The sequence below is a fragment of the Gallinula chloropus genome (assembly GCF_964237585.1).
Source record: "Gallinula chloropus genome assembly, chromosome: 11".
NCBI classification, from domain to species: domain Eukaryota; kingdom Metazoa; phylum Chordata; class Aves; order Gruiformes; family Rallidae; genus Gallinula; species Gallinula chloropus.
In genome coordinates, this window is record NC_140096.1 from 20,176,210 (window position 1) to 20,202,130 (window position 25,921).

The 25,921-nt window shown below is 41.1% G+C and overlaps 1 protein-coding gene across 1 annotated transcript; it reads right to left on the reverse strand.

Moving 5' to 3' along the window:
* Positions 1–661: 661 nt before the first annotated feature.
* Positions 662–22,288, reverse strand: CUL4B (cullin 4B; the record flags this gene model as incomplete). The annotated part of the gene is made up of 20 exons (XM_084269324.1): positions 662–780; positions 1,997–2,149; positions 2,689–2,861; positions 2,942–3,047; positions 3,984–4,097; positions 4,351–4,458; positions 5,412–5,497; positions 6,191–6,301; positions 6,586–6,690; positions 7,772–7,964; positions 8,800–8,918; positions 10,056–10,123; positions 11,220–11,302; positions 11,583–11,672; positions 11,773–11,935; positions 12,928–13,001; positions 13,504–13,558; positions 14,427–14,545; positions 19,000–19,115; positions 21,757–22,288. The coding sequence occupies 20 exons, from the start codon at positions 22,286–22,288 to the stop codon at positions 685–687; spliced, it is 2,664 nt and encodes an 887-aa protein (XP_084125450.1). The 3' UTR covers positions 662–684.
* Between the last annotated feature and the right edge of the window lie 3,633 nt (positions 22,289–25,921).

Here is a 25,921-nt window from a genome sequence, read left to right on the forward strand (position 1 = left end):
AGCCATAAAAATCTCATCCGAACTTGTGTCGCTGTAGCAGTTCATTAAGAGTGGTGGTTGTATATACAATACATATGCCCACACCACAAACTTTATACATCGTTTTATACTGGTACCATTTTGTCTTAATTGCAACCAAGAATATTTGCCATTAGATCAGCAATAAGCATAACTTGGCTTCTTCCCCATTTTCCCCTCCCTCAAGGGAAAAATCCAAGTGCGGGCATCACCCAAACCAATGGTATGGTACTAACTGAAATGCTTTCTGTACAGTAAATTAAAAATTTGCATGCAGTTTAAGCATTTTAAAGGCTATTTTCTTATATTAACCTTCTGTTTCCATTTAAAGGTGTGAAAGACATCTGTCATGTATCAAGGGACCCCTCTCCAGACCCAGAGACAAATGGAATCACAAAGACCAGGTACTTTCTTTCAGCTTTCTGCACATCTTACTAAATAACATGCAAAGAGTTCAACAGCATTCTTCTTAAAATGTAAATAGTACTCTTTAAAAGGGCATGTTAACCACTGAAAGAAGTCCACTCTACCATACTTTTCCATTACACTGCTTTCATTCAATCATCGGTAGTATAAAAAGTCAATTAACGGGATCAACAGGCTAGTTTATCCACTGGCAACTGTGTATGACACCAAGTGTGCAGTAAAACAAAGGCCAACATATGTTTATGCAATATAGTTGTACTGATTCGGGTTTTCTTTATCTCTTTCCATGTAGTCCCTGTCAATTAAGGATTCTATTCTCTTCTTAAGGTCAGCAGGCTGCAAAATAAAGCAGACGTCAGCATTATTACTTCACAGTCAGTGCTCCTGTTTGTTCTTTCTACTTTAGGCAAATATCCATACTGTTTAAGATGGCTGAGGAAACAGAAATCATGGTTTTAAACAACACCACCATGCTTAAAGCATCAGAGCTTTTTAAGTCTGCAATGTGTAACTGATTGAAGAGAAAGTAATAAAATTACCCGTCACCCGCAGCTAAACACAGACATTTATGGCAGGAAAAGATATTTGCTGCTGTTTAAACTGAAGTCTACTCTAAAGAACTGTGATTTATACAGTAGACATCAAAGTGTTTCTATTTCTGACTTACACCTGACAAAAATTGGTCTATGTTTAATTTTATCTTCACGTGAGTAGGTTTTTCACGGTTTGGGTGCCCTGTGATTTTGTTGGGTGTAAAAACCCCTCACGAAGGAGAGTGAGGAAAAGCATTTAAGTAACCAGTTATAACCCCACAAAGCCCACTTACAGTTTATGCAACACTTAACAGGCCTGCAGGAACTCAGCCCGTAACAAACAGAATGAGATGGCAGTATCTTTTATTGTACATTTCCACTGATAGAAAGCACTGTGTGTTTGAACTCAATGGATGCCCAGTGTCTATCTGAAAGTTTGTTTCCATTTTTACATTATTTTTACACTGTAGGCAAGCTGTTATACTGCATATAAATTTTATATTGCATCTGTGGGCTTCTTTAGCATTGATATGTTCAGCAATATCTAATTTTCATTTCATATATAAAAATATACATACACAGAAATATTAACTGATATAACCTGTCTGAAAGAAAACTCTATGTCTTTACTGGTTATTAATTCAAAATTATCACCCATGTTAAGAATCAAAGCCAGCTCTCCATTACCTATCTCAAACATTTTCCCCTCGTCCCCAAGAACACGCTGCCAGAACACTTAAATGTGTGAGCAGCAGCAGGCAAGGAGAGCTCTCTTCAGGTACTGCTAAGAGACTCTGGTTCTGAGAGCCCTCAGTAAAAGGTTTTACTGACTTACTAAAAGCCTGAGGTAACGTTCAGATATATGATCACAACTGGCATTTTAAAAATCCCTCAAAGTGTTTGTCTTTCCTAACAATAAAAAGATGCATGTTTCAGACAGAAGCACTGCTTAATTGAGGACAGGACAGAGAATATAAAAAAAGAGAAACAAAGTTTTAGAAGGAAGATCAGTACTGCACCTTTACTGGGAATTTAAGCTGGTTGTAGACCTCTGACACAAGCAGGTTGTGACTCAATGTCTTCCGCATCTTCATGATTCGTACAATTGCAGCGTCAATCTGGTATTGCCGGTCCTGGAATACTCTCTCTGTAGTGCTTGCCTGCTCCTCTACCTGGAGGATCCATTTAGAAAAGTTTTGAAGAGAACACTAGAACTGTCAAAACCAATTATTTTTTGTATCTCAGATAATTCTCAGTGTTAGACAGTAAAATGTCTGTTGTCAAGTATCTGAGATAAATCCTTTACCAACACGAAGACCATCTGCCCATTAAAAACACTTGTACCAGAAGTTAAAATACTTTGCACAGAGTTTACTTTGGGTGTCAATCAGGGAAAATTCACTGAGTAGTTCACAAACTACTCAGTAAAGCCCCAGGGAAAGAACAAGGGTGAAAAGAACATTGACCAAGTAGAACTTCTCTTAAACAACCCTATTTTGAGACATCTAGCATCACTGGTGTTTAAGTTAGTATGGAAGCGTGCACTTAAATCTGCACTGTGAGGCATGTGCTATCATCCAGACTATATGTGTAACTTTGACATAGGTATCAGTATGTATCTTACAACTGAGAGGAAAAAAAGCTTGTAAATGGACAGGCAACAAGAAATTAAAACCAAGGAGCTAACCCCAGAGAATTAAAAAGAATATACCGTTTCTTTCATCTGAATTTGGTTGATCTTTATCCTGAAGAGCTTATGTCTGAAATCATCATTACATGTGAATTTATCACCATCTTCCACATCTTTGCCTTTGGGGCTTTTAGTCAGTACTCTGGCTTTGCCACAAGCCAGAGACTGAAGAGTCCTTCTCAGCTCTCCGTCCTCTAAAGCGGAAACAAGTTGTTTAGGTTTGTTTTTTTAAAGTAAGAACACTTGGAAGTAGTTATCTGTTTTCAATACCAACCTATCCCAGTGGCCTGTTTTATTTCCTCTAAACTGAACTCCTCTCCTTCATTAAACATGAGCAGCACCAGTGTCTGGAACAAGGAGACCTGAAGTTCTTTTTTGCCCTGTCAAAGGAAAATTAACAGACATCACTGGGCTAGTTTTTGGGTTGTTCTGGGGGGTGGGCAGGGGCAAGGAACAAGTCACTCTTGTACAGCAATTACTTCACTTAACGGATGCAATTATTATTTTATTCATTTGGGAATAAGAAACAATAAAAGTTACCAGTCACCTTGTGTTTACTATGAAATGCAGAACAAACTACAGGTCAGAGGTTAGATTACAATATCCAGTGACAAAACTCACCCAAGATCTGCAGCAACTTACTCAACAGAAATCTCAAAGCACTCAGTGCTTAAAATTACAATTTGAAGGTCCAAGTGTAACACAAGCATTAGCTTAAGAAACACAGCATTAGGAACTGTGAATCTTTCAAATAGCCAAGTTTGTTTTACCATTTATATTTTTTTGAAAATTAGAACTGGTAAGCATTCCCATTCCAAGAGGAATTTAACTTATTTGTGCCCATAAAGAAGTACTGAAGGGGAATAACTGGAAGCCTTTTTAATCCAGCTGTGCTCTGGTACAATCCAAAGCTTTTCTTTATGTACTGAAAAAGCTTACTGAAAAGATGCTTAATGCTGTTAGATGAAGTAAGGTTATCTATGGAACATGGCGTCCTTTTTTCTCCTCAGTACACAACTCAGTGCTGTGTTTAATACAGAACTGAACCCAATGGGTATTTTCACCAAACAATAGCCAACAACTGTTATTTTTTTCACCAGGACAGAAATCAGATGCACCTTCTTAGACCTTAATACATCTATTTCAGAAACTACCAACTCCGGAAATAATAGCAAGAGGTCAGAAGTTAAAAGTAATTGCAAAACCAGTGCTGAGTTCTCCATCACAGCACAAAAAAGGTTCCTGATATATCCCTGAGGTAGAACCCACATGTGGAATCAGCAAAGCGACAGGAATAAGAGAAACAATACACTCACCTCTTTAAACTCTGCTTTTAGTACACAGTGTCCTAGTGTTGACTGCCATTGAAGTTTCCTACCACTATGTTTTCCTAAATAAAAGGTCTTGAAAATCTCCTGCAGTTTTACCATCTAAAAAGAGGAAAAAACCCAACACTAAGACACAGTTTCTACTTTGAAAGCATTTTTCCTTCCTCTACAAGCAAATAAGACTTTAAATAATGGCTTAGAAAGATGAAGGGAATTGCAAAACAAACTTCATTAAAAAACCCACACACTTCTGCATTTCTTTCCAGAGATTATATGCATATTTAAAACCAAGTTGCAGTTGATGTCAGGATGCGTTACTGGTAGTCTGATTCTTGGTATCATCTCTATTCATTACCTCTGGGGGCAAATGGACCTCCATAGGCACGTAGGTTGGCCAATAACCCATAGTCAGAATATTCACTGTTAGTTCAATGTTGCCAGGTACATTCTGATTTTGCATATACTGCAGGAAGAAACAAAGTAAACAAATAAAGCAACTGAAATAAAGCAATTGCATTAAACATATATCAGGTAGAACTGAAAAGTCAGTTACAAGAGGCAAATGACCTTATGATGCCTTTGCTACATAAACTGTGAGTTACGTACGAGGAAACTGTGTAAGAACAATGACTTTTCTCAAGTTCTAAAGGCACTTCCACACAGGAAGAAAACAGCTAAAGTAGATTTTTGGCAGGCCAATATCAAGATGTGCCTAATGATGTGTGAATGGAAGAAAGAACATAGAATTTGCTTGTAATCAAAACATCACAGAACTACCAGAACTAATGGGCAAAACCGTACAAGCCAGTCCATCAGAATACAGTCACATTGTAAATGCTTTCATAGAATCATGGAATGGTTTCGGTTGGAAAAGACCTTCAAAATCATCGAGTCCAACCATCTATCCAGCCCATCTAGGTCCAACACTAGACCATGTCACCAAGTGCATCTAATCTTCTGTAAAAGAAGTTTTATAATTTTACAGTTATTTTATTACTGTGGCGGGGTTGGTTTTATTTTGTGGGGGTGTTTGGTTTCTTGTTTGTTTGTTTTCTGGAAGCTTCATGTTTCAGTTTTTTTTGCTTTGTTGTTCAGGAAAACCATTCGAATTCTGTAACATTAAAACCCACTGACAGTCCAGAAATACCAAACAGATTCTGACTTGATTTTCAGTAGAGACTGTTTTCCCAGCTGGACTTTTGTCTGCACCTTTTGAAAGTGATTACCTAAAAAGTCCTTTTCTCTGTAGTCACAGAACATTACAGACAACTAGAGTAACAAAAATGGAGTTTAACTCTATGACAATAGAAATGTTCCCAAGTGAAGACATCTCGTACAGTCTCATTAGGCTTTCTGAGAATAACTCATTCAAAAAGCAAGTAAACAAAGGAGCCCTGGCAGGCTCTCTGGCAGTACCTGTTTAAATTGTATCATTATGTCTTTTGAAAGTTCCATATCTTTAAACATTCCTTCAAGTTTGCTGGTGAAAGCAGCTCCACATTCTACAAAAGAAAAAATTTAAATCTTCAAAGTGAACCTGAATGTACTGAAGCCAGACAACCTAATTCTACTTACATTCATACATAAAGACCTAGATTCTAATTAAAATACAGAATAAAAATATAAACAAGAAAGGCAGGGGGAGGGGAAATTTTTTGATGTAGCAGTTATTTTGCAATGTGTTTTTCCATGTGGACATGACTGTTCATCCTAGGACTCCCTCTGGCACTTGTCACCACAGAACAATTCTGATCCCTACCTGCCAACTGTGCCTTGATGTTAGAACACGATCAAACTCTGCGTATCATACTCTTAGCACCCATAAATCTATTCTATCCTGTGAAACAATGAAGACCAGACTAGAAGGTTGCTAGCTGTCAGAATTGTGATTTACATATTATATGGAGTAACAAGCGGGAATAATCACTCAAGTCCTCCAAGCACATCACTGGTTTGTTTTAGGAACCTTCCCTCTATCCCACTGGCTACAGCATGCAGTTTAAACTCCTGGCTTCTCAGTATTGCTGCTGTAGTTACAAAACTAAACACAAATGAGGGTCCCCAGAGCCCAACAGTCAATCAAGAATTTCACACGAGGCTTTTGCCCTTGTGCAAAGGGGACAAACAAACAGTGCTTCTGGGAAGGCCTGTTAAAATTGCTATTTTTAAAAGAAAGCAAGCTGATAGATATTTACCATGTTTGAGTTTGGAAAGCATAGATTTTTCAGCATCTACTGATGCACTCTTCCCAACTAATAGTCTCTTTGCTAGATCTTTTTTATAAAAGGCCTCAAAGACATCTTTGCCTGCAAGAGATGAGACAGTGATCATAAGTCATTGTTTTAAACCATCATTACCTACAACAGACCCAATTCAAAGCTCAGTAACACTAACAGGGGCCTTCACATTAAGACTGGCAGATTGAGTCATGTCTTGTTATCAGCATTTTAACAAGCACAGTAGTTAAAGAGCACTACACCAGCTGCATCTACAGAGAATGAATGCTTGAAAACGCAGACAAAGCACACAAGTTATTGCCAAATACCTTTATGTTACTGATTAAACTGTATTGCCCCCCAATCCAACTTACCATAGATGAATCTGAATATGATCATAATTTTATCCAGCATTTTTTCAAGTTCTTCGTCAGTAGCTTCTTTGTTGCCTGCACGAAGCTTTGAATCTACATATTTAGCTAAAAGTGTGTTGAGGAATAAGAAGTTTAGCATATGCTTAGTATCAGAATGAAACAATTTATTTTTGAGATTTTTTATTTTGAAATATAGTATTTTGAAATCTTTTGGAAATGTAAAGGATCCTGAAGTAACCTCAAATCAGTTTCATGACAGCTGGCTTGATATATTTTCATAGAGGCTATAAAGTTGTAAAAATATTACAGCCTCATAATTTTTTCAGATAAGCCATTACTGCATGTTAACTTTTTTTACATTATATAATGCTAAAATACATTTTGCAGATGTAAAATACCCTGGCCCATGTGATCTCAAAAGTAAAAATTCACATTTGCAACAGACTGGCATGGTTATAATAGAAGCAAAAAGATCAAAAGAAAAACAGGTAGACCAGTTATTTAAATGTGTTGCTTATACTGCTGAATTTCTCTAGCAGGTTACTGTTTGCTTTAATTACAAATGGTTCGCTAAGCACATTACAGTTAGTGAACTAATTTTAAAAAGGAGGACAGAAAGCATTGCTCTGCAGAGCTAACAGTGCAACAGAGTGCAAGGCAGATATTCACTTTGTGGTGAAATAAGGTATTCAAAAGTGGGGAGGCTTGTAGCACATGTGTCTATAAACAACATTCTCTGCAAACTACAGAGGCTCTACCCAGAGAATGTGAGAGGGATACAGCATATCCTCCTCTCTCCTCACTTTCATAGAAGAGACAGATAGCAATGCAGAGCCCTAAAGAGCTCTGTGCACACGTGTTGGTGGCACAGTTATGTAAGCTTCTGAAAATGCCAATTAGATGTATTCTCACATCAGGACACCAGTCAATTGCTGGAATGCTCAAGTCCTAGTGTTCTTCACATTTCTATAGCCTAGCTAGTGAACTGATGAACAGGGCTTGTTCTTACTGCTATTCTATCAAATAAGTCACTTGCATAATAAGGCACAGCAGACCCCCAGTTTGACAACATACTGTTATGTCTTCCAACACACAATTCCATCATATCTAATCTGTAAGCTGCATCATCAAATTCCTCCTGTCCCCCACCCAAGTTCTCACATTGGAAGAAACTGAAGAAAAATACCTATGAGTTCAGCTGGCTTATTTGGTCTTTTGTTAATGAACGTTTCAAAGGCTTCTTTCATGGCATTTACAAACTTCTCATTCTTGAGAAAGCAAACATCAATAATATGGTCAACTTTGTCTTTAAAATCAAGTAGCTCTTGGACCATGGTTTTGTCTTTTTCTGGATTAATTACTATGGTGCTACCAAATGCCTGCAAAGTAAAACATATCCTTCAGTTAGCTTGAATAATGAATTTAAATGAAAAGACTTCTAAAACCCAAGTTATTTTTATAATACCTTGTTTCTAGTATTCATACTAGTTCTGCTAACACAACAGAAGTGACAGCATTAAGAAGTACTTTCTGTATAATCACTCCTAGGCCTTGTATGTTGCTTCAAACTCAGTATGTAAGCAAACAGATTCAGAACTAGAGCGTGAGGAAATCAACTTAAGCATGACAAAATTAACGAACCCTTTATAAACACTTATATCCTCAGGTTTTACACAAGCAAAGCTCCTATTAAACTCGATTTAACCATACTCCTGTGCTATTACAGTGCCTTCCTTCAGAACAAACATACTTTCTGGGACAACATTTTCACTGAGTAAAAGAATGAAACACCTGAAGCGATATTCAAGTGCTTTTTGAACCTCAACTGGTTGGTAGTTTTACCTACTAGTCTGACAAGAAGTTTTAGCAGGTACTAGACAGAAATATTAACAGGTAGAAGACAAATACTCTGCCACTACCAAAATGCTTACTGGAGAAATACAGTTGTCCCCCACAACTAATCACATATAAGATAAAACTGTTACATTTTTTGCAGTTGAATAATGCAACTGAACTTTCAGTATTTTCTTTGACAAGGCTAGAACAGTTACTGTACTTTGCCTTGTACAGTTTTAAAAGCTGCCCATTAAATATATAGTTTATAAGCAGTCTTCAATTCTTTGAAAAATGCAATAATTTAGAGATGACAAATATCCATGTATGACCCCCATCAGTAGATTATTGGTATCTGTTCCAGAGGTCTAGAAACAGTACCTTTATGTACTCAATCCAGTGCTGCAAGAGAACCTGCACTCCGCCTCTCACACGACTGAACAACTGATACAGAAGAGACAGGTCTTGAATCCGGTTCTCATCAAGAAGGTGGTTTAAGCCTGCAAATGAAAAAATTTCAACAGGAATTAAAGCCAGAGTAATCCAGAGAAAGCACAACAAATTATCACACTAAGGGACCTCTTCAAAGCTAGTATTTTTTATCAGGCAATTACTGGTGGTGATTTGTTTGTCTGATGTTTTTAAAGTTACCAAATTTAACAGGGGAACACAGAACGTCTACCTGAACTGGCTCACACCTTAAAAACCTTGTTAATGCACTGGGCATCTTCTTCAGCTACACATGCTGTACACAGCATATACATCACAAAACCTTTGGTTACTTCTGCTTTATTATTCTCTAAAGATTTGACAAGTTCACACTCTACTGATCTGTAGGAAAAATTCCCTGGCAAGACAGAGCACAGGGTCAACTCCAGCTGTAAAATAAGTTTTACAAATGTTTGAAGACGAGCAGCTTGAAGAAGTATTTTCACCTTTCACTTTTTAACTTTTTGGCAGAGAAGGCCTGATGCTCCACAGCAAGGTCCTAAGAAAGTAGATGGGTAAATATTGCAAAAACTTGGTACTCCTCTCAAAGTTTGTTAGAGATGTGCAGGAGGATGCTCATGTATCTGTTTTCATCCAGAATCTAGCTAGTAAGGACTTGATAATAATTTTCTTTTATTGTTCAACTCTTGCAGCACCCATATCTCTTTCCAGACCATACTCAGACCAAGAGGGTCGCTTGACTCCACAGAGATGGTTCCAGAATTGAGGTAATGTACTCCATTGCTCAGACTGTACTAACCTTTTAAAACAAGCTGCTTTTTCTGAGCAGCGAGTAAATCAACATTTCCCCTTGCTGCTACAGCCATAATTTGAAGGCTACTCCTTTACCTCTGAGTCTTCAAAATGCTATTTAACACACTGAATTCTGGCATCCCCCATTCTAGTTTTCCTTTTGCTTTGCTATGTATCTGAAGAAAGCATTGTGTCCCCTTACCTCTGACAAGGCGAATGGTATTTTCCCCTCATGCCATCCCCTCTATTTCATGAACTGAGTAGCAAGGGGCACTACAGAATGATGTAGCTTGTGTCCTCCCCCAGCACCTGAATCTGTCACTTTCTTTTTCAGCACAGGAATTGAAAGCCCCACAGCAGTAATTAGAAACATTGCTATAAAGAAGAAAGATTACCTTTCTGAAGAATGGCTGTTAAATGTTCACCTAGAAGTTGCTTTTCTACAGTAGCAATTAGTGGCTTCCTATAGAAAAAATGTTTAGAATTACTTTTCCTTTTTCCATTATTGACAGTTTTACATCTTTTTTTGAGATTGTTAACTACAGTTGTCATTGGGAGTGCTCTAATTATCTGTGGCCAGGGACCTAAAAAGATTATACATATATTTATCCTTTTTCCTCTCCCATAAGCTATCTTTTTTTCTGTTTCCTGACTGAGGAATTAATTCACACAATAAGCCTGCTGCAGGTGACCTCTAGGCAGCTGGACAATGATGCCATCAGTGAGGAAATGGGGCACAAGTTTGTCAAAGAATATACCTTCTTACTTTGTGGGAGGAGATTCATATCTTGGGCAACAAACCAAGGAGAAGAAAAAAAAGCCACACCTCACTAGTCAAGAAGCATTAAAACAAAATAGGGAGTTGGCCACTAATAGCTGTGTGGAAGAAGGAAGCCACTAAATAAACTAGATGTTTTTAACAGCTGAAGGAGGAAGGAAATAAAAACATGACGGTAGCAATAAAGCACCTTCCTCTCAGCGTGATCCTCTCTACTTGCTCTTTAAGAAGCTGCTACCACTTCCTCCAAGAGGAACATTAGTGACCTACATTTTCTTTCAGGTATGACAGCTGTGGCTTTATGTTAGAACAACTCTCCTGTCCTACCAGTCATGACCTCCACTTGACTATATCTGAGGAAATCCTGCCTCTAAGTAGAAGAGACTGAAGAGTGACATTAGTCAGTAATTTCCCAGATTCTCTAAAGAATATGCAAATACTTAAATGCAAGTATTCAGACCCTTAAGTTTAAGAATTTTCTATCTCAGATCCTATCTTTTTCAGGTAGGACAACAGCTGATTAACTGCACTTCAGTGAGAAAGATGTTTGGATTGGGGGTGGCAACCTATTTTTCTCCAACCAAATGCCCAGCAACATTTACATCAGAATAACTAGTGGCTTTAAAAAAAAAAGAGGCTATTAATCCTATGAGCCACCACAGTGCTTCATTGTAAACAAGGAAAGGAGAAGCAATTGATGGTCAGTCAGTAAGTAAAATAAACTGTAGGTATTAGATGGCCCTCAACTGGGGCCAAACAGGTAACAAGACCAAGCACTTACTGTGTGCTCTGATCTAAATAAGTGATTATCCTGTCTGCTTCTTCTTCCAAGCGCTTGTTGACATGGTGAAGATATTCTGGAACCTGAAAATGCCAGAGTAGTTTTGTATGTTTTAAATAAATAAAAAAAAACAAAACACAGAAGACAATACTGGTCTGATCAGCAGCAGTGGCTTCATTTTTTAAGTAAAAATCATTAGCACTGTGACTGAAGGCAACTGCATGTGAATTTGCTTGTTAAGAGTTCTATAACAACACCAATGTCACATTACTGCCCTGTATGCTGGCTAAGGCAGTGAAATAGTTCCTCTCCTTGAGAAATGCTTCATCATTAAACATAAATATTGTTAAACACTCAAAATACCTCTCGTTCCTGCATAAGCCTCTGTCCCTCTGCTGCATACAGGCGGTTAGTCTCTTCCAAGAATCTATGTTCGAAAGAGTCCTGATAAATCTAAGGAAGGAACACAACAGCAGTCCGAGGTGAAACTTACTGAGCATCAAATAAGAACCTGAGCTATTTATTGGTTTACACATGAAACAAATTCACTCACCTGCAAGTCAGAAAGCATGCTCAGAAGGCTCCGCAATAAACTTCTATCGATAGCCTCACCATTCCTCTCCCTCTCAATCAGCAGCAGAATGCCATCAATAGTTTTGTTCTGAACCTTCTGGTCACTGATTATATGAGTTCTGAACAATTCTAGCCCCATATCCCTAAAAAGAAAATGAAGATTGTTCAATGAATTGCACAAGAATCAACCCCAACTATTCTCTATTAATAAGATTTGATCTAGGTCAGAGGCCAAGAAATAGCAGCATTCTTTGGATGCCTCGTTCCTCTGCCCCCAAATCGCTCACGATGAACAAACACACAAACACTAAAATAAACCATGCTGAAGCACCAACAGTAAGCTACAGATTTTAAAGACCAGGTCACACAATGTTTTCCTCAATAGCTATTTAACTTTTGCAGAGTCTTTATTTTTCACTTGGTTTGCAGCATGATAGAAACCGAATGAATAGCGGCCTTCATGAGGAAAGGATAGTGCCATCCTGGTCCCAGTTCTGTGGTTAAGTTGCTGGACAATATCCTTCTTTATCCATCACTTTCTAATCTCTAACTCACAGGCAGAGCTTAGAACTCAGTGACATGAAAGGCAGAGAGCTCTGATTTGAGCATTCCAGTTAAAACCTTCCATGAGTCTGAAACTGTGTGTCTGTGCTGTTTCAGTAAAAGCCAGACCCTCTATCCACCACTCCTTCAATCTCTGCTGAAGTAATCCAGGTAGTGCCAAAGGCACTGCAGGGCATCTGCTGATTTTTATAATACCAAGGGGAAGAGAAGTCCAAAAGGGAGTAACTTGCTGCTTTGATAACTTTCCTTCAAAAATACTTGCAGACCTTGGAATACCAAGCATGTTAAAGCCAGGAATTAGGCAACTCAACCCTCCCTCCCCACTTCAGTTGTCAGACAGGCCTTTTCCTTTTGCTGTGCTAACTGGAGGTTGGTATCTACTTAGCTGAAATTTGCTATCACAGCTCATCTAGAAGAATCCTGTCATTCATGGGACATCAGTTACAAGTAAAATCTCCCTTTGCCACAAGTATACATGTAGTCACCATCTAATTTACAGGTCATACAGTTAACAAAACTCTGAAAGTCAGCAAAATGTATGCAATAATTTAAACAGGCTTTGTGCCCTTACCAAATAGATGGCAGCATTGAATTCTGAAGTACATAAGTTCGATCCAAGAACAAAAAGATACTTCTAATCATTATCTGTTTTGAGAAGAAATAGAAAAAAAGGCACAATCAATCATTTTACTCCTGAAACTGAAGTGCAACCCAAGTTATGCTCAACAAGAAAACCCCATTGAGAGGTTTCAGACACTGCTTTCTTAGAGAGTGTTGCTTTGTTTAAAGTATTCTGCCAATCTCAGTGAGATGATCAATACAACATTTAGCATCTTTCTGTATAAAAGACTAGGTCCTTTTATAAAAGGTATAAAAGGTGAAATGTTTGTACAGAAATAACAGGAGTTGGGAGTTATGTATGTGCATATGTATCCAAAATGAGCCCAAGGCATCAAGAAACACACTACAGACAAGTCTCCAAAGCTCCATGTCTAACAGACTAGATAAATTTACATAGGGTTTCTCTGTGAAATATTATTGTAAGACAGAATTTCAGAAGCACAGTATGTTTGGAAAGGAACAAAGTTCAGCAAAATATAGGCTGACTAGGCAACTGGTATTCTTTAAAAAGATAAAAGAAACTTACCATTTGTCTGCAGTGATCTTGCCAACATTTGTCTATTTTCTTTAGAAAAAGGACACTATCCAATGAATCCATGAAGAAATCGTTAAGAAAATTATGATTAATAGGTAGTGTTAGCAATCAAATAAAAATGACACTTAACAGAGAGTGCAACACTCTCACATATTCCCAAAAAGAACCAGTTGACTTCTTGCAATGTTTGTTTTTTTCAATAAAAGGGTCCCTGTGTTCAAAATTATTTAAACTACTGAAAAAAAGGATCTAAATCCTTTAGAATGTTTTGTCTAAACCCCCCATCCCCGGGGAGTGGAACAGACATACACATCCCCACACCCTGAAAACCAAGAATCCACAACATGGGTAAGTACAGAAACCACAGCTGCAGATAACCTGTTGAAATTTAACTTGTACTCAGTTCAGGACATAGATCTGCTACTAATTAACACCCACTTAACAGGGTCTCAATCTGATGTAACTCTGAAAACTTCTGAAAATGAAGCATTTAGATCCTTAGAATCATTAACACTGTATGGTGCCAGACCACTAGCACTTTTTGAAAAGAAAACAAGAAACTACTTGCTGGAAGACTTCTCTGTTTACCTGAGTATGGCAAGATCAGGATACAAAAGAGCCTGAAGTGATACAGCTAACTCAGTCTTTTTAACTCTTCCTGTAAGTCTAATACAGCTTTTGTGAGATGCAGAAGTGTTTCAGAAATACCAATGAAACTTTCTCACAAACTTTTCAAAAGGTCACAGACAGAAAGAAACTAGTAGTGTTCTCTGAGGTCCCACAAAAAAAAAGAAAACAGCCCAATTACACAAAAATTAGGAATTCAGATTAACAGAGTGTACTGTCATGAGCTAGTTAAATAAATCCATCACCACATACACATGGCAGGTAAAAACATTTTGACTTGTCAACACCTAAAAAAAGGATATTCTCTGAATTGGTGAATTTGTGCTTTAATGTGGTCTTCACAGATCTGTCTCAATTGTTTGTACAAGTTTGCAGAAATCTTGTAGGAGCAGAGATTCTCAACAGCCTGAAGTAAAGAGGAACAGATACTAAGAAATACGTTTATATTCTAATATGTACTTTTACAAGCAAAGGGGGGGGGAATAATCAAACCCAAACAGTGATTTTTTTCTGCTTCACACTGAAAACATCTACCAGTTTAACTGCAGCACAGTTAACAGCTGCACAGAAATCTCTAGAGCCATGGTACTACGCACGGCCTGATAATGGTAGAAGGAGACAAAGGAAGGCTGTTCCCTTATCAGCTAACAGTTTATTATTTTCAGTTGAAGTACCAGTATCTCATAAACAGGACTTGCATCTCCAAGAACAAGGATGTTAGTTTAATGTGTTCCAGCAGCTCAGTGAGTTTCATACTTCAAAGAGGACACTTCAGGTCCTAATTTTATTAACTGCTGTGCTCTGCAAGTCACACTGCTCTTAGCAGAAAAGCACTACTAATGTTACTTCCTTTTGCAGTACTTTCCTTGATTAATCTTCCCTCATCCCCAAAAGTACATGCATATACATATTTTATGTATCTCTCCACCCATCAAGCCCTTTCCTGAATAAGTTTAGTGATAGCCCTGTACACATTTTTGCAGTATGACTGCATTCCAGATGTTTATAATCACAAATCTCAGATTTCTAGATCATAATCAGCTATTAGAAGAAGCGCCACTGAGCTTCACAGTGAAAAGGAGAAAGAAGTTTAATGGGGACGTGTCTTGGAGATTGATCAAGCAAACAAGTGCTCCTAAGTCTGTAAGTGTAACTCTAGACTTTCTCAAAATCTATACCAAGTGTCCAGATTTGGAAAGCCACTGAGCAACTTGTAACTCTTTGTGGGCTGGTGAAAAACACAGTATGTGATTATTCTGCAATAGGTGTGGAAGCTAGAGAGGAAAGGTATCTATGACTGTCACCTAATGCCTCTCAAATTTATTTATTTTTTAAATGGGAAACACTTCAGTTACCAGTACGACCAACTCATAGGGGACAGAAGTACTAGAACATCAACTCTGTTCCCCAGCAACCCCAGGCAGCCATGCAGGGATGGCACAGTTCAGAAGTACACAGAGCAGATCTACTCCATTACACTGAAGCACCCCCAGCATTATTTCCCAGCAGTCCAAATAGAAACCACCAGCAAAGAGTAAGCAGCCACCACTAAAAGCACATGAACAATCAAAACAGCTAAACAAGGAGTTCCTCAGTTTATCCTGGAATATCAACAGTAGTCATCCTCAGTATCAAAAGTAAACAACTTCTAGAGCAAGTCCATCCACTACAGTTCATACTGGCTGTAGGACCTAGAGGAGTTTAAACAAAAACAAAACCACACCACAAAACCCAAAACCCCACAACAAAACCACCCCATACAATAACAACAAAAGAACCAAACCTGCATAAGGTTACTTTCAGAAGCAAACTGGCATTGCAAGAGCATGAGTGTGCCAATTAAGACCAGAACAGGTCTGAATGACAACTACCAAAAAGCCAGAATTATCACTAAGTGTACACATCTTATTATTTGGAAACAGCAATTAATTCAACTCTCAGCCTTAACATTTAAGAAACCCCAAACAAATACAGTGACATAATAAGAAAACATATTCTCCAGCCCACTGTTGGGAGCAGCTTACGGGCTCCTCTCAACTCAGTGCTGCCGCCGTACCCACGGTGCAGGCAGACAGCAGGAGACAACCACTGCTTTGGTATCAGAAGAAAAAGGGGATGGAAAACACTAAAGTTTGATGAGCCTGACTGGACCTCCAGCAAGGGCAAGAAATGTGTTTTTCTTCTCTGCCACTCCAGAGGAGCCAACCTGAGCTAAGATGATACATGTTTTCAGTAGAACCTGTTGGTCACCTACGTAACTGCAGTCAGACTTGTACCTACCAGCCTAAGGACACCGTGGTCACGTTCCTGTACTTCAGGACAGTTCATCCCTCCCAACTACCAACAGCCCTGTAACTGCATCTATCAAAACAGGTACTATTTAACCATGCTGCTTCAAATCCTTCAAAGAATTAACCTCTGCACTGCATATAGACGAGCACATAGCATTAACTTGTAGTGAAACAGGTTCATACACACTTGCTTTCACACAGTGTTCATGTGAAGCTGTATATTTGTGTATCAGGAGCTCCAATGCTTATAGATGTCTGCTAGCACTGAGTGTCTGAACATCAAGTGCAAAACTTCTGCATCTTCATCAATAACATCCATAGAAATGTTTAAATTTTCATTGCTGAATTCTGCTTAATTTAACTTTTTAAGTGCACAATAAAAAAAACCTTTTACTAAGATTTGCTCTCTAGAGCATAACACCACTACTGCAATGTTAAACTTCACAAACTCAGTTATTGGCGTCACACAACAATAACTGTAATGTAACAAACATTTCCAACAACTTTCTGTGCCCTGAAGGTGGTCAGAACATGTGAAGCTGAAGCCTCTTACTCCCTTTGTGCAATATATAGGGGTTTTTTTAATTTATTTCAGCATCCACACTTGCATTTGCATGCAGAGGAAGAAGAGGAAACAGAACACATCAGAACACAGTTCTGGTGAGAGAAAATCAGAACTCTCAAAAAAAGTACTTAGCTCTGTGATCGACAAAAAGAAGTTAAGAAGGAATTTGTTACCAAAGATCTAGATTTCTACTCTCTGGTACTAACCTAAGGAAAATTATTCTAATAAATAAGCCTTCAATTCTGCAGTACTTCAGCTCCTCAGAAATGTATGTAATGTCTTTTGCTGGGGAGGAACAAAGCAAGTACAAAGGCAGCGTCCCACAAAGAAAAAGCCTCAAAATGTTCACTCTGGGGGATTTTTTTCCTGAATTAGACCAAACTTAAGTATTTTATTTTGAGGCATGCAGGAGAACTTATGCAGACTCTTTTGCAATTCCCTTCTATGCTTGGATAATGGTCTCTGCCAGGGCATATTTGGCATCAGATTCATTTACCAAACAGCTGTTCAGAAATGACATTAGTTAGCATTTAAAGACACTAGTGATTCTTGTTACTATTTTAAAATCAAGACTTTTATTTTTTACTAATTAAAAAAATAAACTGTATGCTATTTCATTGTAAGGTATCTAAGTTATGACAATATTAAAACTGAGATTAAAAGAAAAAACCCTATTTGAGCACAAGCAATATATAAAGTCTGTGGTAAAAGTGAACAGAAGCAAGGCTTCCAACTGAACATTTTTAGACATTCTTAAGTATTTGATTAACAGTTAATAGCTGTGTTATCAGTATAGAGTGAGTAATTTACAATGCCAGCAATACAGCTGATTGTAATTCACTAATAAGTTTCACAAAGTTTTGCAAAAGCAACAATATTAGTTACTTTAATAATGCTCTATGTTATCCTGACACAGGGTTTTATAGATTAATTGAACACTATAAAATATCATAATGAGCTTAAAAATTGACAAACTTGTCTTATGAGGTTCTTGGTTCCACAAGGAATGGCAATTTACACATTGCTTAATCTCCCTCAACCCTGTACAAATAGAATTTTTCTCCCTAAGTTTTAAAAGAAATGACCCATAACCAAGTGCAATTTACTGATAATAGGAAGGCAGCAGCAGAAGACACTAAAAACAGGTTGACAGAAGGCTATATAGACACAGAGGAACAAATCAAAGAACTACCCAGGAAATAAAGGCTTTGAAAGTAGAGTAAAAAGCATAGATGCTTCTTAATACCTAGCTAAAGTAGTACTGTTGCTAGGCCACTAAAACCACAAGTACTGTAACGTTAGTAGGGAAAAGGTGAGGCAGGAGAGAAGTCTCCCCAACACATGCAGCTGAAAAAGCAGAAGTGGAGCTTATATAAAAAACTCTGTTAGGAAATGCAGTTCAAGTCTGATCACTTTGTAAAACACTCAGGGCAAAACAATCAGAGCCATTGCTGGGAATGAATTCTGATTCTCAGTTGTTAGAACAGACAGAAAGCTGAATGATAAAAATTACAATCAAACCAAAGTAATATAATTCATGAAGAAGTAACTGCATTCTAGTTACTTGTAAGAAGTCAAGTAAGTTTTGGTTTTTAAATGACTTATGATCCTCAACCACGAACAGATACTGTCTGTAGAAAAAGGATTATATTTTAATATAAATCATCTTTTTCTTACCTAAACACCAATGTTTTAGGTTTTCACATTTCTCCTTTAGCAGCTACACACCATAAACCCCAAAACAGTAAAGGGAATACAGCTCCTTGCCTTATTTAATTCTTGTGAACTGTTGCAAGGGAAACCATACCATGGATTATGTTGGGGCAAGTAAAAAAAAAATAAATCAATGTCAGGTCTTGAGAATTTTTTACTAAAAGTTTTTCAAAAGCAGCTATTGAGCAAAGTGTCATATTCTTCCCATTGTATCAAAAGTCTTTTAAGCAATTTAAAAAAAAAAATCAACAACCAAACCCCTACCCCATCACTTTCACTTCAAACACTTACCTGATAGAGCTCCTCTAAATTGTACTTAATTGAAGTACTGTTCTGGATAGCTTCTACAGCTTCTTTCAGTTTTTGCCAAGTTTCATCTGTGTAGTTTTCAGGCAATTTGGGTTTATCTTTAAAAGAAATTTACATAGTGTTGGAAAAAGTATTTACAAAAAAGCAGAATATCTTACCTTTTACAGGAATTAAAAATGCAGCTTTGAGAGGAAAGAGGTATGGGCTGATGTTCTAGGTTTTAATTTAGACTTACATGAAAGGAAAGCATTTGTGTAAAAGCAGGATCTTATTTACATTGGAAATAGTAATGCATTGTGAGAATTCAGCCTTGCTCTTCACACACACATCACAGCATCTGTAGCTCAACACAGTATGTGCGACTTATAAAAATCACAACACTGCGCCTGAGCAACTCAAGGAGGGCTAGAAGGCTGAAAACCAGCAGGAACTATCTACATCTTCATTACATTTTCATAATCAGGACAGCACAGCTAGAAAAAGTGAGCATAAAGGCCAAAAATAATGGACTACAGCATAGAGTGGGAAACAGCTACTTTTAAAATTAACTGCTCGTTAATTCTACTCTGTGTTAGAAGTTGGAAAGAAACCCCCAAGAAACACTGGCATTGTAGCACAGGCCTTATGGTTGCAAGGAAACCTCCCTGTTTTAACACTGATGCCTCTCTTGGGTTTGGGCAGTGGATATGTCACAGTTAAACCCACTTTTAACATTCAAATAGCTCAAGCTTTGCAGATTGGATTCTTGCTGTTATATTTTCCAGCCTCTTCTCTAACAGATGCCCCTGCTATGCAGGGCACTCCACAGGAGTTGAGCATTTACAACAGGCTAAAAGAGATTCCCCAAGTCAGAATACCAGCAGTATTTTGAAATTTTTTTATGTTCTCCTAGCCAGCTGAACTGACTAGCTTTGTTCTAATAAGCATGTTCCAAAATGGAGAAGGAAGGAGGAGAAAATTTAGGGGGGAAGTCACCTGCACGTCCAAGCCACCAACAGGTGAAATTGGGCCAGAGTTTGTACTCTATAAAAATCGACTTTTACATACCTAAAGGTAAAAACAAATTGCAAAGCTTTGTTATTTCTAGAGAAATAACAGAGAGAAGTATTTTTTGTCCTCCCAAGCATTTCCATACAATATTGGCAACAGCCCAGCATTAGCTGTACCCTAGGAATGCAGAGACACAACTAACTACAAGCGAGACTTGCCTATTTTCACCAGCAACTAAATGAGCATGCTACTCAGCAGTAAACACCAAGACTCTGGATTTTAAGAAGTTATTTAAGTTGTAAAGGATGTTATTGACACCATATTAAGACAATAACCTTAACATTATTATTCTGTATATCATCTGAGTAAATAAAAAGTGAAGCTGGCAGATTCAAGCCATCCTTTTTAAGCAAGTGATTCAAACTCCAGCAAGCAACGATGACCACATAGCCATGTAATCCATGACATTTAGCAAATTTTAACTATGAAAAGTTGGCTTCCCTTAAAGATAGCAGTGTACAAGCAACAGAAAAGGGGCAATCCTTTCTAAGTATAAACTTCAAAATAACAAACTTAAGTGTTGATGGCATGATGGGTGGGGAACATTTTTGAGAGTTAGGAGGGCCTTAAAGCCAAAAGTTAACCCTGTGAGCATGAATTGCTGGAAAACATTACAGTGGCCAAACAACCCTAATTCTTATCTTCTGTGATACTGCTAAAGAACATCTGTATCAATTGTGTATGTAGGAATTGTTTTCCACGTCAGTAGTATCTTTTACCCCTCCTCCCCTTCCAAACACAGGGGGCAAAAGAAAAATAAGCCAAGAAAGCAAGCTATTGGAGTACCACAGAGCATAGCAAGAGGCAAGGAATAAAAGAAGTCCATGATTCCCCATCTTTACAGCAGAAAAAAAGACAGAATTTTAGCTAAGCTTTGTGCCTACACCTATTTATATTCTTGTTTGCTAGAAAATGAAGCAGCATCATAGCAGAAAAGTCTTTTTTCTCTGCCTCAGTTGGTCTCTACTAACAATACTTAGGAATCTCAAACACATCTTTTGAGAGAATTTATAAAATAAGGTTGTAAAGTGAGTGTGTTAAGACAAAGAAAAGACACTGAAGAGTTAAATAATAAAAATCATTGCAAGGAAAACACTCAGTGAAAATCAGAACTACCTACTTTAAAGGCAAGTGGGGAAACCAGAAAGGAAATACACCATAATAGCCTGATAATCACCTTAGTTTCAACGTTTAAACACAGACAGATTAACCTATAAACAGACAACATGGAGAGGCTCAAGATATATAGATTCAAGCCCAATTTAAAAGAAAACAACCAAACACATTCTGTGCAAAGACTTATCATAACCTGGGCTAAAATATATTCTACACCCCCAATTACTAGAGAAGAGATACCACACGTTAAAAGTTTAAAGAGAGGCAATTTACAGATTTATGTAGCAAAACCTTTTGTCTAAGGTACAAATTAAGGCCATCTGAGCAGTGGAAAGGATCTGAAAAATAATCCCAGGCAGCAGCACAGGGTAGCTCAGGATGTGTACGTGACTGGGCAAGGATGCAGCATAAAACATTATTCCCCCTTTCCATAAGGATAGGGACATTCACCACAGAAAAGCATTTCCTGTAAAGCCTGGAGCTATTTGAAAGGCAACCGGTTTTCAGGTTGAAAACAAACCACAAAGTGGAGGGTCAGCTCCCCACAGGTTGTGACAAACGATGGCCTGTTACCTTTAAAGTTCTTGATCACTAATTTCTTAGCAGAGCCGGGTTTACTGTTGGCGAAACTGGACACAGTAGAGGAGGCAGCTTTGGTCAGGCCATTTGCATGGTGCCCCACAGCCACTGATGAAATTAAAAGGCTTTTGTTTTTGAGCTGTTGTTGGTGCTGCTGTTGAGAAGAGGCAGCAGGAGAGGAGGAAGAAGACGACTCCTCAGCCATCTTCACATCGAGTCCAATAAAATCCACTGAATCCTCAAAGCGCAGTTTCTTCTGGAGGTGATGGTTGGAGGAGGCAACCCCTGAGGAGGAGCACGAGGAGGTGGTGATGATGGAGGAGGAGGATGAGGAGGTGTTTTTGGAAGGAGAAGAGGCGCAGGAAGAAATGGAATCGAATTCTTCTCTTTCAGAATTGCTGTTGCTGCTGTTATTTAACTTTCTCTTCTTGCAGGAGGCGCTGCTGCTGGTAGTACCATCAGTGGCAGGTCTGACCTCCTGGGCTGCAGTGGGGGGGTTGGGGGAAGAGAAACCTGTGGGAAACATGAACACACAGAAGTGAACAGGCTGAGGGGCATCAAATCCTTGTGGTGTGACAAAGAGAGAGAGAGTTTTAGAGTCAGTCTCTGGTGTCTCTCTGGGGGGGGAAGTGTCTTTCAACTCCTCTCTCTCATCAGTGGAGTCCTTCCGTATCCCCTCTCCTTTGCTCTCTTGTTTCTCGAAGGGATCACTTTATCGTCTCTCTTCCTCTTTCTTTTATTACTTTGCTTCTCCTCGTAGTTTGTCTCTGCTTCCACTCCTCAGCAAGGCGGCTCCGTTCCTGCCTCTCGCCACCCACCAGGTTTCTCTCAATTCTTCTCTCCGGCAGCAGTATTTCCCCGCGGCCGCCCGCTCCCCAAGCGTTTCCTGCCGCTCCCCTCCAGCTCCGGCCGCCTCGTCTCCGCCAAGCAGCAGCGGGGAGGGCTGAGCGCGGCTCCCTCACGCCTCGGCTCCAGCCCCTCGCCCCGCAGGCCTCCCGCTCCCTCGCCGCCGCCGCCCGGCCCGTTCTCCTCCCGCGGCCCCGCTCTCCCGGGGCTCCCGCCTCCCCCTTCTCTCTGCCTCCTGCTCGCTCTTCCTGAGGGGAGAGGGGGGGGGGCGGCCCGGCCCGGGGCTTGTTATTGTCAATACACGGCAGAGAGGGAGCCTAAAGATGGCGGCGCATCCGGTCGCCGTGCATTGTGGGGCGCAGCCGCCCGGAAGCGCGCTCAGGCGGCCCCGGCTAAGGCGGCGGGCCCCGCCTCCGGCGCGGCGGCTCCGCTCGTGCAGCGCAGCTCCCGCCGGCAGCCCCCCCCGCCCCTTTCCGCTGCTCTCTGACCTACCGGAAGTGATCATGGTTGCCGGCCGCTCGTACCGGGCGCGCTCCTTGCCCCCTGGCGCGCCGGCGCGGGGCGCGTGGCGGGGGGGGCGTGGCCGCGGCGCTCCTCGTGGCGGGAGCGCGGAGGGGGCGGGGCCCGGCGGGTGCGCGGATTGTCTCTCGTCGCGCCCCGTACATCGGGGGGGGGGGGGGAAGGGTGATGTTGTTCCGTTCTGCTCCCGCCGCCCGTCCCCTGGGGCTGCCCCGTCCCTTCCCTGCGGCGGCGGCCGGGGCAGAGCCCGGGGGACGCGTGGGAAGGCGAAGCGCCGCTTGCCGCGGGGCTGAGGTAAACGTGGTAGGGAGCTGGGCCCGGCCCGGAGAGGCGCCGCCCGGGAGGCGCTTCGCCTGCCCGGTGCCGAGCGGCCGTTCAGCCGCCGCTCGTCGTTCCGGTACCCGCCGGCCCGCAGCCGCCTGGGGTGCTGGTTGGGTTTTGGAGGTTTGGAAGCAGCAGGTGGAAGTCGCGGCCCCTCAGAGGCTCTTCCTGAGGCCGGCGGGCCCGGGGAGGCGGGAGCTGCCCCCGGGACTCGACCGGCTCTGCCCGTCCTTGTCGGGAAGTAGCGCAGCGGGCCCAGCGGCGCGGGGCTGTGCCGGGAGAGGCTCCGAAGGACTGTTTAACGTCTTCATTGACGACCTTGATGAGGGAAGAGCGTCCACCCTCAGCAAGTGCCCGATGGTACAGAGCTGGGAGGAGTGGCTGACACGCAGGACACTGCGCTGCCATCCAGAGAGACCTGGACAGGCTGGAGAGCTGGGCAGGGAGAAACCAGATGGGGTTCAACAAAAGCAAGTGGAGAGTCTGGCACCTGGGAAGGAACAACCCTTTGTATCAGTACAGGCTGGGGGTGACCTGCTGGAGAAGAGCTCAGTGGAGAAGGACCTGGGGGTCCTGGTAGATGACAGGTTGGTCATGAGCCAGCAGTGTGCCCTGGGGGCTGAGAGAGACAATGGGATCTCGGGGGCATCAGGAGGAGTGTGGCCAGCAGATCACAGGAGGTGATCCTCCCCCTCTACTCTGCCATGGTCAGGCCCCACCTGGAGTATTGTGTCCAGTTCTGGGCTCCCTGGGATAAAAAGGACAGGGATCTCCTGGAGAGAGTCCAAAGAAGGGCTATGAAGATGATTAAGGGCCTGGAGCATCTCCCCTATGAGGAGAGGCTGAGTAAGTTGGGAGTGTTCAGCCTTGAGAAGACTAAAGGGGGACCTAATTAAAGTCTATAAGTATCCAAAGCATGGGATGTAGGGGGAATCAGCCAGCCCCTTTTCAGTGTCTGTGGAGACAGGACAAGGGGCAATGGCTGCAAGTTGGAGCACAGGGAGTTCCACACCAACACGTGGAAGAACTTTTTCACAGGGTGAGGGAGCCCTGGGACAGGCTGCCCAGGGGGTGTGGAGTCTCCTTCTCTGGGGATATTCCAGCCCCGTCTGGACGCCAACCTGTGCAATATGAGCTGGGGAGCTGCTCTGGCAGGGGGGTTGGACCCCATGAGCTCTCGAGGTCCCTTCCAACCCCTGTGATTCTGTGACTTCAGCCAGCAGCTCACACCTGCTGTTGTGAGAGCAGAGCTCCTGGGGCAGGGCTGCTGGCGGTGCTGTGTTTGACAGGGAACACTGGCTTGTCTGGACAGAAACTCTGGCTCCTTCAGACAGAAATGTAACTTCACTGAGGTTTTTCTGGGGCGTGTTTTCTGTCTGAGCAAGTGGCAGGCAGCTCCTGAGGCCTGAAACTTAATGCTAGGGATGTGTAGGAAAGTACTTTTTCCAGGTTACAAAGAAACCCAAAGCGTCTGTCTGGGTTTGGCTGGCTTGAGACAGGGTGTATGGTTCCCCAGCACTAAGAAGTTACATTACAAGTCAGATGTAATAAGCAGGTTGGGTGAGTAAATAAAGCTGGTAGGATGATACTGCCATGTTTTCCTCCTCACAGTAAATGTCATGTTCACTGAAGCCAAATTAGGTAAGAGATGTAGAGATGCAAGGGATATGAAATTTCTATAGGTTCTTGGTGTGTGAAAATGGTTGGATATATAGAAGAGGAGACACAGTAAGTATCCTTTGCCCCGGAGAAGCGGGAGGGTTATCCTGTCCATGCAGTCATTTGGGTGGGGAAGAGTTCATGACTGTGTCCCATCAGTCAGAATACACAACTGCTGAGCAGTTGTGGTCTGAGATACATGGGACATGGGGTGTGAGGGCAAGGTGAAGTGCTGGGGACCCAGCAGGAAGCCAGCTGCAATGGATTTTGCCCTTTTCCCGCTGAAGCATATGGGAGGAGTGATTCTAAATCCTTCCTCTTTAGCATATGATCCTGAAGGGTGGTCTCCCACAGAGTTAGAGAGGCTGTAAAGCCATTGGCTGGACGTGCCTCTTGCTTTGTCAGTCTTACCCAGGTACCATGCTTAGAACATTCTGTTCTTTAAAAGTGACACTGCAGCCAGAGCAAAGGTCTGCAGCTGGTGTGTGGGGAGGAGGCTGACCAGTAATGAGAGCTGTATTGCAATATTCCATGGTGGGTGCTTGAAACTGCCTTCAGAAATCCTTTGTACAAGCAAATATAGATTGGGGAAGCCATTAGCCAGCCTGGAAGTCTTTGCAGCTACACCAGCAAAAAGGATTTGGAAGAAAAGATGGAGATGTTAGTATGACACATAAGGTTAGCTCAGCCCTGAGGGAAGCTGGTGGTCCAGGGGCTTTAAGGTAGCAGGAGAATGGAGGTAAGAGCTTCCTGTTGACAACAGCCACTTCTGAAAATGAGGAACGAGTCTTGCTGGTTTATGCTGTGTGTGTTG